This window comes from Cryptotermes secundus, unplaced genomic scaffold (genome assembly GCF_002891405.2).
Source record: "Cryptotermes secundus unplaced genomic scaffold, Csec_1.0 scaffold40, whole genome shotgun sequence".
NCBI classification, from domain to species: domain Eukaryota; kingdom Metazoa; phylum Arthropoda; class Insecta; order Blattodea; family Kalotermitidae; genus Cryptotermes; species Cryptotermes secundus.
The window spans coordinates 1,789,763-1,802,078 of record NW_019730583.1 but is presented as its reverse complement, the minus strand read 5'-3'; the positions used below and the strand labels follow the sequence as shown (position 1 = coordinate 1,802,078).

The following is a 12,316-nucleotide window of genomic DNA, read 5'->3' as shown; positions in this document are numbered from 1 at the left end:
TCCGATTTTGGAGGTTCCCAGGCAGTACCCGCTTGTCCTTCTGGTATAGGTAGAGCATATAATCTGATTTTTTAAATATATTTATATTTTTATGACGCTGGAAGGAGTGCATTATAGTAAATTTTTTTGCTAACGTTGTGAGGGCTATATTAGGGAGAAATTTTGATGTTAACAATGGGAGGGCTTCATGTGAGGCATTCAGTGCAACATGGAATTTGGGTACCAACTCAGCATTTGCTCTAGGACCGAGGAAAACTACGGAAAAACTTGGTCGAGTTGGCCGGTCGCAGGACTTTCCGGATGCAAACTGACTTCTAGCCAGTAGTCCGGCATTAAATACGCGAACCCTAACATTAGACCCTATCTGGCTGTTGCTTTATTTTATGGCCCTGGGGTTCACTCAGCCTCTAACAGAAATGAGTACCAGGAATTAAATAAATAATTTTCCTGGGGAGTAAAGCGCGGCCGGCGCGTAAGGCTGACAACCTTACCGCCATCTTTGAGCCGATTGTCTAGATAATGTGGGACCCTCAACGTCTCGCAACCCTATGGGCCTTCATGGCCTGTGACAGGGATAGCTTTACTTTTACTTTACTTTACATATGTGTTTCTACATTTTCTTTTCCATACTTTGGACGAGCAGCAAACATTTGTGTATCACATTTTCAAAAGGCTGTAACTATTTTAGTATTGATAAATTTAAAGCACTAACTCTCTCAATAATTGTTCTACGTATAACATCTCGGCACGGACCGCGCAGACAACACCGTTCCTTTGATGTTGGTTAGGAATATGTTACCTAGCAGTGGGCACTGTTTACAGAACCATTACTTAGCAATGGGTCTACATGCTTCCCTCTGCGTCTGGAGGCCGTCTCCTCCATCTTCAACACGCGGACGTGCCGTAGAGAGAAGGGACGCACTTAACACGGTCCATGGAGTTACCTTTTAAAATTGATATAAGTGGCGACACTTGAGACTAAAGCCCGGTAGTTAGTAACTCCGCCACAGGGATGGCCCAGAAATGGCTGTTGCTGTAAACGTAGTTGTGTGCCCCGTTCAGCCACTCATAACAGAGGGAGCTCGTGGAAAACACACTGAGTAACCAGTAACATTAAGAATAAGAAAGAAGTACGAGAGAATCTGTCGATGTTACGACCACAAAGTATCCGAAAACGAGAGCATATCCAACTACCGAAACGTAATATACAGGCATATCAAATGTTCCTCAGAGCACGAACAGTGGCTAACACGATATTCGTACAAAGAATGGGCGTTGTCACAAGTCTCAGGTATACAATTCATAAAAGAGAATAAGCTATATTCGAAATCGAAATAAAGCTCTGTATTTCATAGTTCTATATAAGGGACTCCTGGAGAGAAAATTTCTAGGCCCTCGATTAATTGCTTCCAATGATCTGAACAGAACATGTGCGGCTTGAGACAAACACAGATACTTCTTAATGAGATATTACTAGAGCTCCAAAAGACACTTCTTTTAAACGAAGTGATTACAGACATAGGAAGCAATCAATACAAACTACTAACAAGTCCACTGAAATTACATAAGACTTCAAGTTCATTTTATAGTCTCAAGACAGAAAAAAGTTTTCTCCGAATCGTCAGTACCTATGTACGGAACTACACGACTCCACATTCCAGAATTACGTGATTCTTATTCACTAGTTACTGTTTTCTTTACTTCAATAATTCAATATTATTTTTATGAATATATTTGTAAGATAATGTTTAAAAATATTTTTAGTAAAGGTTTTACATACATTAAAAAGAGATTCGACGTTGTTTAACTTCCGACCTCTGAGGCTAGGGCACCGGCCCCCTTAAGTCTGTGCTGTGCTGCCGTTCACTTGTGTTTTTTAAGATCGTAAAGTAACCAACCATGCTAATTTTTCACCCCGGAATTGCGAGTCAGACCGCCCCTGCAACCTTTGATTTTAGGGCTGCGAATTTAATTATGGTTCAGTGTTTATAGCTCGACATATTTTTTTTAAGTTATTGATGACATCGGTTCAAAATAGTTCCACAGAGATCATTAATAAAAACTGGCATTATTCATACTTGTGAACTCCATATTTAACATTGCGGCACATACAGAACATTTACAGCGTCTCATATATACAGGAGAATGTTTAGAGACAAGCATTGCGTAACACTTGCACTATGGAACACGACTTGAATTCTGATACAAACCCATCATGCCAGAAGGAAAGAATGAAAATATTTACAGGAGCAGAGAATTTCAAAACATGCTCACCGAACACTAAACTGTAAAGAAACATTACATTTCTTAGGACAAATGCAAGCTCCAGAAGACACATTGTAAGTCTGTAATAATACAAATAAATTAAAACAACGGTGTTAATATTGGAAAGAGAAAGAGAAGAATGAATTGTAATAAAAACATGCGAGCGGAAACACTGAGAATGTTACTGAGTATACACAGATTCATAACAAGTATAATTTTGTCTTCCTTCCATTTTAACCTCTTAAAAGCCAATGGCTATTGTGTGTACCACTTTCTTTAACATTGCCCGTACGGTGTCTGTATGCGTTTCGTATTATCCTCACAGTGAACGATATTATTCATCAAACAGCATTAACCGACTGATTTTTGTAGCGGAGAGGCATTGTGTTTCCTTCATGTGAGGTACTAACTGAATTCTTATATATTATTTTGACAATATCCGTGAAGATACAAAATCACAAGACCAGACAATGGAAGAATTTGCTCAACACAGTTCCCAGCAGAGACATGCGTCTTTTCGTAGAACTACCGAAGAACTGACTCTCAAATGAAACGCAGGTCCTCTACTTACAAAGTCCTGATGGCACCTACTATGAACCTCGGGCGGGGGAGGCACAGGTCATAAGAACGCATCTTACAAATAACTTCACACCGGAACACAAACCCTCAGCTCCCAGAATCCATAGCTACCATAGACGAAACGGCCATAACTTTTTTCATTCACCCTCCACTCCAAAGCCACTCTTCATCAGCTGCACTGATTTAACCCAAATTATCGAGCGCCTTAAACTAGAAAGGCGCCAGAGAGAACAAAACTAACAACACAAAAGATGTTGCCAAATAAGAACGTAGACTACATTCAACATATGAGGGTAAGTACCAAATCATTCGAAATTAATTTTATATTCAATAACGCAGTTATAATTATTTGTTTTTTTTATTGCTGGAGGGGTGGAACTAAGTCCCTTGTACTGCGCCACTTCTGGCCTATTGTACCAGCCCCAGATGATAGGTGAGGGTGATTGTGGAGCAATTGCTGGAATGAAGATTGGTAGGGGAAACCGAAGTACTCGGAGAAAACCTACCCCAGCGCAACTTTGTCCACCACAAATCCCACTTGACCAGACCCGGGATCGAACCCGGGCCGCCGCGGTGGGAAGCCAGCGACTAACTGCTTGAGCTATGGCGCGGCCCATAGTTATAATTAGATGTTTTAAAAATATTAATGATATGAATATGTGAAAAATAATCATACAGTTTCCAGTAGAAGTTAACATCAAATAAGAAAACAATTTCGAGTTATACGTGTATGTCATATTCGACTGCTCATCAAGTGCAATACGCACACAAGTAGGTCTTTCAAGAAAACCATACTTGTCATCACAGCCTGCAATGCACTTCCCATGGAGTCTGTAGTTCATTCCTTTCTTTTAGTGTCATTCACCTAATTTCCTAATTTCGGATGTTCGAATGTCGCAACCATATTTAAGTATCCGAAATTAGGCAACCCAATATAGATCTGAACATGGCGGTATGATGGGGGACTGACGCTTTCGGAAAATATGGAAACACACGATATACATGTTATAATGTAAATATAATTAACAATGGGCGATTTAAAACTCATGTATGGTTTCAAATAGGTGAAAATATTACACCAGAATTGGCAGAAACACATACGATGTACACTGACGGTAAACCAACACTGCTGCTTCAACGTCCAGTCTGACCCTGATGATAAATAGGTTTGACAGGAAGTGTTAGGTCCTATGGCCACCTCAGCAGTGTTGCCCTTACTTCCCGAGAAAACACGCTATCCGAATATGGCGACTTTACCCTACTGCTGTCAACCCACCATATCCAGAGAGAGTTTCTTTGTGGTGGGTGTTATCGAGGGTTAGAAAGTTCAGTCCCGTTTTCGTCGATACTACAGTCACTTCTGATGTTTATCCCAGTCTTCCGGGTGATGAATTTGTCCGTCTCCTGGTGTAATTTGGCATTCGAATGATCTCGTGTGATATCAACAAACTAGTGCAAGACCTCACCAAAGCGATTCTCTGCTACGCTTGCTCGTGGCATTTTACAGAGACAATCCTATCGAAACGGTATCCTGCACTATATGAGGAAGGATTCTCACAGCCACCAAACTCACCGGACTTACCCCTTGCGAAGGGCCGCGCCATAGCTCAAGCGGTTAGTCATTCAATCAGAGATTTTAGTCATTTTTACAGAAACTCTAACCAAAGTTACGAATAATTTTGTTCTTTGTTCACACGAAGTGCGTGATTATCGGGTTCATCATATGTAATACGTTTAGTATAAGAAACAGATTTCTCGAGAATGTAGAACAATCGGTAAAACTTCAGCTCAATTTCTTTCAAAAACAAAAAAAAGTTATGCAACCGTTTAAGTGTTGGATATCAAAAAGATTCCCTAAATATATGTTCACATACGAGATTCCAAAAAACACTTTCTCATATCCTAGGGGCTGAAAACGTGCAAATCGATCAAAATTTCGAGAAAAAATTTTCATGACAACGATATAGTCACAAACTAAGTTTGCGAGAGAATAGAAGTAAAAAAATCACAGTTGGTGAAAATATATTCTTGTTACCTTCGGTGCAGTGTATAGCCCCTAGGCGCAGTTACTAAAAATATCAGTGCACTGAAGATAGTTTGGAGTAATATTATTAAAAAAACTGTCTTTGCTGAACCGCGCTACAGCTGCTATTCAGTGGATAATATTGATGGGTATGAAGGGATGAAATAATAATACCCCTGGTCTTATTGATGCAGACTGCATTTCCGGCACCACGTAGATACAGTAAAACTTGGTTATAGCAACATCGGTTTCTGCGACACCTTGTCTATTGCGTCAAATATTCAATGGTACGAACTAATTCCTCATAAAGCAACTGTTTTTATACCTTGCTTAGTACGACGTGCACAAACGCATCAACCTCGTATGTAACGTCATTTTCATTCCTGAATTTCTCTGATATGGACATTGAACGTAATTTAGAAAGTGTGTATAGTGTGTATTGTCAGTGAAAAGCGCTGTAATATGTCTTTGATATTACACATTTGGGCAATTCCACGTTAATGTCACGTTAGTCTGTACTTAACTACGTATTTCACTAAAAAATGCAACATTTTAACTCGGTTTTTGGTAGATTTTTACGTGACTAACATAAGGCTACTGTGGAAGTGCCCATTTCGGTTACAACGACATTCGTTTATAACGACACTATTTTTACGTCCCTTTGATGACGTTATAACCAAGTTCTACTGTATATACTTTACACGTATTCCCTGCTCCCTGCAGATGTAGCCTGTATTGCCGTGATCCTTACTGTGTTCAAAGCAAAGTCGCCATTATTTTCTTCTGCAGGTCAATTCTTGTTAAGGAATCAGAACTGTATATATCAGGTCTCTGCAAGCTTTGTGTGCGTGGGGGGAGGGATCTGTGGGTTTGAAAACTACAATTAACTCCACATGCATTTTCCAAATCTATGACTTCATGTCGATTATAACATTATTTTTCCAACTTTGTCTAGCTCTTTGTAGTGATCTCTTCCCTTCAGGCATTCTGATTAAAATCTTGTGTGAGCCTCCACGCCTTCCATGCGTACTACTGACCTTGAACATCTCATCCTCTCCATTTTGATGATCCTTAACAATAACTTGCTAGTTTAGAAATCGAATCGAGTTTCCGCAAAGTGAGACACGAGATGTGAATCCCGATCTACGGAGCGAGACGGTTATGGCTAGTAAGGCTCTTCAACAGATGTGTCAGGGGAAACCCTGCTTTCAAGATACCACTCCCGCCACAAATCCCTCATGGACTACAATGAGACCGAACCCAGGTCTCTGATGTCTGAGAGAATTGCAGCATGACAGAAAATGATTATCTCATTACCCTTAGAAAATGCATACTAATTATCATCCCAATTTGATGAAAAATTATCGAGGTAAATATAGGTACTAATGCAGTACATTTAACATCATAGGCAGAAGTGATCTGACTATATCAAATCTATATACATAAACACACATCCTGTCACGTGATAAAGTGTGACTCTAGACGTGACTACGTTTTATAAATCACTGTCACATAAAGACTAATGTTCTCAGTCACGGGTCTTCACTGCGCTGCTTGGTAGCGGCTTCCAACGGTGTAGCATCCTCGACTTCCTTGTCCTCTCTGGCTGGCACCTCTTAACTGCAGCTCCCGAGCTGAACTGACTACCGGCTGCCGAACTCACAAGTCAAAGCCAAAATCACATTGCGACTGTCTGTCAGTCAGTAAGTCTTGATGTCGAGACCCATCTGGGTCTCGCGGCCAGATATTCGTTACTGTTTGACACTTACGGTCTTATTTTTGTGGAGCGCCTTCTCTGAAGAGGGGACGGGTCTGTCTATTGTATATGCTACTGGCCCTTGCCAGCGCAGTCTTTATCGGGTCGGAGTTCTTTGGGACTCGCGGTAATATTTCACTGTCTCAGGTTCGAGACTTCCCTTTTTTCGTCTCCTACGACTCGCAGAGTCATGGTGGAGGTATTCGACCTCGCCTCCACACGGGTAGCCGAACTCACAACGCTTAATCGACTCCTTATGTAGCCTCAGCACGGACTGCATAGAAAACATATCTCCCAACAGGCATTCTATTGTTGCATCACGTAGATATCGCACGGGCCGCGTAGAGGACAAAATGTTGCGTGTTGCGAATCTGTTGTCTAACAACGGACGTGTTTGCAGTGCCGTTCCCTAGTAACGGCTGCCTCTGTTAGCTTCACAGTTCCTGCTTTAAACAAGTATGTCACAGTATATATGTTTCGCTTAAAACCTCCTCGAATCCCTCAGGACATGCACATGAACTACAAGCACCCCAAATCGTTAGAAACCACATTAGCCCCTCTGAGGTATACCTCTTTACCTACACGAATACTTCTTTGAGAAAAAGAGGGAATGCTTACATCTTGCCGTCAGAAACTAATCCGGAATGCTACGAGCTGCCATCTTGTTATCTGCAGTAAACACGCTAAGGTTGTTACCTACATATCTGGCTAGAGGCATCAATGGATTCCTATGGACTGCCTGCTTTTTATTAACAGAAAAATGAATGATATATTGTGTATCTGAAGTGAACATTCTGCCTCAGGCAGCCAACCAATGAGTGCACTCTTTCCTGTGGCACCAAACCTGTAACTCACATCCACGTAATGCCGAGTTTAGGGGCAGTTAAGAGTAGTTGCCGCAGTTTATTCATCATAGCTCACTACAGTTTTCTCCCCAGTGCATCAGCGAAGATTTATTCAAACATTAACAAAAATTGTTCGAGAGTTCACTTTTTCGGTCTTGCCGTCCTCAGCTGGACTTTCTGAACTAACCGACGTTAATGCTTGAATTCGTTAATATGCTGCGTAGTGCTTGACAACACTTCTCCCAAGTACGAGGAACACAAACAAGGCGAAAACGCAATCACATACTTACAGGCCAACAAAATGCTCACTACATCAATAAAGATCAGGTTGGATCCCAAAGATACATATCAGCAGAAGAGAAATATCTAGACCAACACGCTACATCCAGATAAACGCAAGAAATCATTTTATATGCTTTTAATTTTAATAACTTAATATTTTAATATTAGAGGTCAACTAACATGCTTTTCTATACATAACGGCATTACATAAAACAAAACAAAACAAACTCCGTGATTTTAGTCCGCAAGCGCACTATACCGACCGAGCGACCGCCGCCTGTCGGCGAAGTTAGTGTCAACGGCATTAAATATCACTAAAAAAACCCTAGTACGTATATAAACACTGGCCAAAATAGGAATACGAGCAGGCGAATACGGTTGAATATAAGTCAAACATAAGATGGTAGCTTAATGAGCCGAAATATGTTGTAAGAAACCGCGAACGTGTACTTCCTATTGTGGCGAAGGAATATAGTACAGAAATTTCACGCACACAATATCATACCTTTAAAAACACTAGTTTGACTTTAATCCTTAAACCTTGAGAGGGGTATAAACAGTAAACACAATACATGTTGCATATCAAATAACATCCCTCCATATGAGGCAATTTTCATACGGTTTTCATCCCATAAGCTTCCACTCTCTTTCAAACCTCCTGATTTGTATAGCTAATGTGTTCTGCATGTTTTCCATCATACTCTTTTCAGTTCAACACACAACGTTTCGGAGACTGGATTCTTTCTTCATTTTCAGGTGAAAGCTACTCAGCTGGGCCCAATCGACAGGGCTAGTCCCTGTCTCCCGACACCAGCACCAACCCGACCAGTAGTTCTGCACATTGTTGCATGAGTCCAACAATCTGCGCAGTGAACCGCAAATCTAAACAGCTTCTGGGCATCCCAAACTGGTGCAGATTTTATCAGTGTCCCATGAAGTGTCCTGAAAATTGTCCTGACATCGAAACGGTTTCCAATGCGTTTGAATTTCTCGGAGCCACCCTTAATATTTGGGGTAATGACCATGTCATAGTAGATTGTACATGAAAGACGTTTGCTCTCGATGGCTTCGTCGTGGAGTCAACGAATTCTTGTTCATTAAGCACCAGATCATGTCTTATATTCCTAATTTCGTTGCTGAGATCCTTCTGATCCTGACATATGACCTTGGCTCGACTAATTAAACTAAGAACGACTCCCCTTTTCACGTGATGCGGATGGTTGTAGATTTCTGGTACTTCCGTGGCCAGTGTCGAACCCCTCTTTATAACCAAGATGTCCTAGAACGGAAGGGTATTATTAGCTTCAACTTCCATTGCGAATTTGATGGTAGGACGAAAGCTTTTGAGGTGATGAAGAAATTGCTGCAATCTTTCTGGTCCACTTGGCCAAACCAAACCGTCACCGTATCTGAACCATTTAGTGGGTCTGTGGTCTGCTGTGTCCAGTGCTGATTCCTTAAAGTGAAAATTATGACCTTATGTTGGCACCATCCAGAGAATTTGTCTCTTTAGTGGTGATTTCTGTTCTGATGATACTCTGGTTTTAACAAAAAGAGCCATGAAGTAGTGCATGGATATAGGTGCTAGGTCTCATGTGTGGGGTGTTTTTAATGATTTTTATGTTTATCTTAACTCTCGCAGATGATTTTGGATGTGATTGGTTTATATATCCTATATTGTGTTGATGTTGGTTTCCGGAGATAGGGACTAGCTCCATCGATTGGGCGCAGCTGAGTAACTTTCACCCGAAGACGGAGATAGAATCCAGTCTCCGAAACGTGGTGTTTAAATAAAAACAGGACGATAGATAAGGTCCAGAAAAAAACAATAACTGATTAGCATACCATCGTCACAAGCTTTTAGATCTTACTCCTGATTTGTGTTAACACGATACGTTAAAATCAACAAAAGTAACCTTTAAAACATGTGGGTGCAGGAGAAAGGAGACACTGATGGATATACGTACATAAAAATATGTACCTTACATACACTGCACTTTGAAATATGGAAGTCGATTGTTTTATGATAAAAATACTTTCCATGTGCCCCATATTTCAGAAACTGAAGCCAAAGATTTACTTCCATCTACATCTTTCGTTGATGTAAACGGTTTCCTGAAGGTGTCATCAACCGAGAGAGGTTCGCTTCACTTGCTAACAAAGCGACAAACCTTGATCTGGTTTAGAAACGGTTAATTTGTTCCCCTTTGTGGGTTCTTAGCGAGAGTGTACTCGTATTATTTCTCACATAGAACAAAAGTAGTCTAAGCAAGAGACCGTTATTCGGTTTTCAGTTTGTTGTTTCCGCAGAAACCAAATGCAAAAATAATCTCAGCGTCTTATGTCAGGAACAGAAGACAGCAGCAATAAACTTTACTGTTTCAGTCGGTAACACGGTGCCGCCATTTCATGTTACAGTGCCAGAATTTTCAGACAGGAATCAAGTATTTCTTGACTGTAATCGTTGTTGTTCCATTAAGCTTTCTTCCTAGAGCTTTTCATGTTCATAGCATGCATATTACTGAAATCATGATTTAAAGGACGACAATACATAAAGATGGATCTTTCGAAGTGTTATGGGTAAAAAAAATAACCAAATAAATTTTTCCGTTGAGATTTCAAAGGACAGTTCTTTAGTATGTATAAATGAATGAAAACGTAGGTTGTGCCTAATGATGTTAAACTGTGGTGTGTGAATGCTGTAGGCTATTGGAACCTCTGATGTAGTAATAAAGAACTGCGCCTCCTGAGAAATGGCCAGTCAACTGGATGCCCACTCCCACCCATGAAATTCTCAACTTTTGTTTACCTGCATCCGCCCCTGGCTCTTCAACCGGGCTATGGCTTTCCTGACTGACGTGGGTGGGGTTTTCCGACTTGGATTCGTCACCTGAAAATTAGAAGGTCGTAAGCGCCTTTTAGGCGAAATTTGTTGAAGTTTTCTAGCTAATGTAACCTTTGTCATATCAAAAGTTTTAAATGAAGTAATGCTAAAAGGCAATGTACTGATAGCAATGCATTTTTGTTTTACTTACAGTTAAGAAGAAAGGCTAATGAAATAATGTATGTACAAATGTAAACAAGCAAGGGGAATTTTGTGCAATAAATATACGTGTATATTACTTATACGCACTAAAAGGCACAAGAAAGCTCTTAAAGCTCAAAACTTACTTGCGTTTTTCTCAGCATTAGGTTTGGCTCTTACGACCTTCTGTCTCTCATGTCTCGTCTTCTACTGAGTTGCGTGTACAACATGGACATCGCGTAATGTGTCAGCCAAACTCTTCGATTCCAAAGCAACTTCACACACCTAAGTACAGCATAAGAAATCTTATGTACGAAAAACACTGAATCTCTTATACAGTCTCTGCAGCATATCTCTGGATTGCCACGTGGTTGCCTGAGATTATCCCAGCACAGGATCTTGGAAAATCTCTACAAATTCGTATTATTTCCCAAAATTTCAACTTTCCTTAGGGCTTGTGTTGGAGACAAAGCGAAGAAGCCGCATCACAAGCCGCAACAAGCGAAAATGCACTGCACGCTGAATAAGCACGACTTCCACACGCGATCACGGGTTCCTAACCCGGGCAGTTCATCTAACAAAAGGAGAGTCATAACCAAAGGCGTACCTGCGCGCCACACTGAACGCAAGAAAGTACAGAGAGCGCGCAATGCAGAATACGGTTTGTGACTTATACCTGTTACTAATATAGGCAAAGGGCTGCGCCATAANAAATATAGGCAACTGTAGGGGGATAGGATGGGACAGGCGAGGAATGCATAGAAAATTTTGAAGAGGGGGGGGGATTAAGTATTTTGTGACATGTTCAGTTGGGCGCTCGAGCAAGAGATGCCACGATAAGAACGATCTTGCGAGGACAGGTTGTGAGGATTGAGGGGGGGGGGGCGTGGAATTGGATCAGGTTGGTATCGAAAATTGGATTTTCGCTTTAGCGGTATTCTGCTTTCGTGTTCGGCAAACACATGGGAGGTGAGGAAACCTACAACGTTTTAGTCTGAAAGTTCAAATTCAAAGATCTATGCATAAATGAAAAAAAAAGTGTTTTTTTTTCATGTTTTTATGCAAGAATAATTAAAGAGTGGTGTAAAACTGTATTTTCCGGAAAGATGAGCTTTCCAGCCTAACGACACTTGTACTTTTTACTTTCACATAAAGAAAGAAAAGCCTTTAACGTGGCCTATACATGCTGTCGGTTTATAATCGTCTGAGGACGTGTCGTTGGTGTTTCTGCGCAGCTGCTTTAGCGTTCTGAACGGGTAGTTCTGTATCGGGACTTGGCAGTCAATGGCTGAGGAACCAGGTTATTTAAGACATACGAGTACTTCTCGACCTTTTATGTTTCGATGTTCAGTCGGTTTTAAGTCTCATACATACTTTCATAATTTCTGTAAAAATCAGCATATATTTCACGTGTCTTGTCCCGTTTCGTCTACGGAATTTTCCACGTGAAAGAAACAAATATTGTGAAAGAAGACTCATTTCACTTTGTACGGCGAATTTTTAAATGGAAAACAGCAACTGCAAATTGTGTCATTCTACGG

At 40.8% G+C, this 12,316-nt stretch overlaps 1 protein-coding gene across 5 annotated transcripts in view; it reads right to left on the bottom strand.

Moving 5' to 3' along the window:
• Window positions 1–12,316, bottom strand: part of LOC111866334 (potassium voltage-gated channel protein eag) — a 190,571-nt gene that overhangs the window by 67,443 nt on the left and 110,812 nt on the right. For 2 of the 5 annotated variants that reach the window (XM_033752204.1, XM_033752205.1), the window contains exon 5: window positions 10,560–10,640. The exons of the other annotated variants lie outside the window; for them this stretch is intronic. In XM_033752204.1, coding sequence (XP_033608095.1) covers window positions 10,560–10,640 — 81 coding nt within the window. The remainder of the gene's footprint in view (window positions 1–10,559; window positions 10,641–12,316) is intronic. 5 annotated transcript variants of the gene reach the window in all.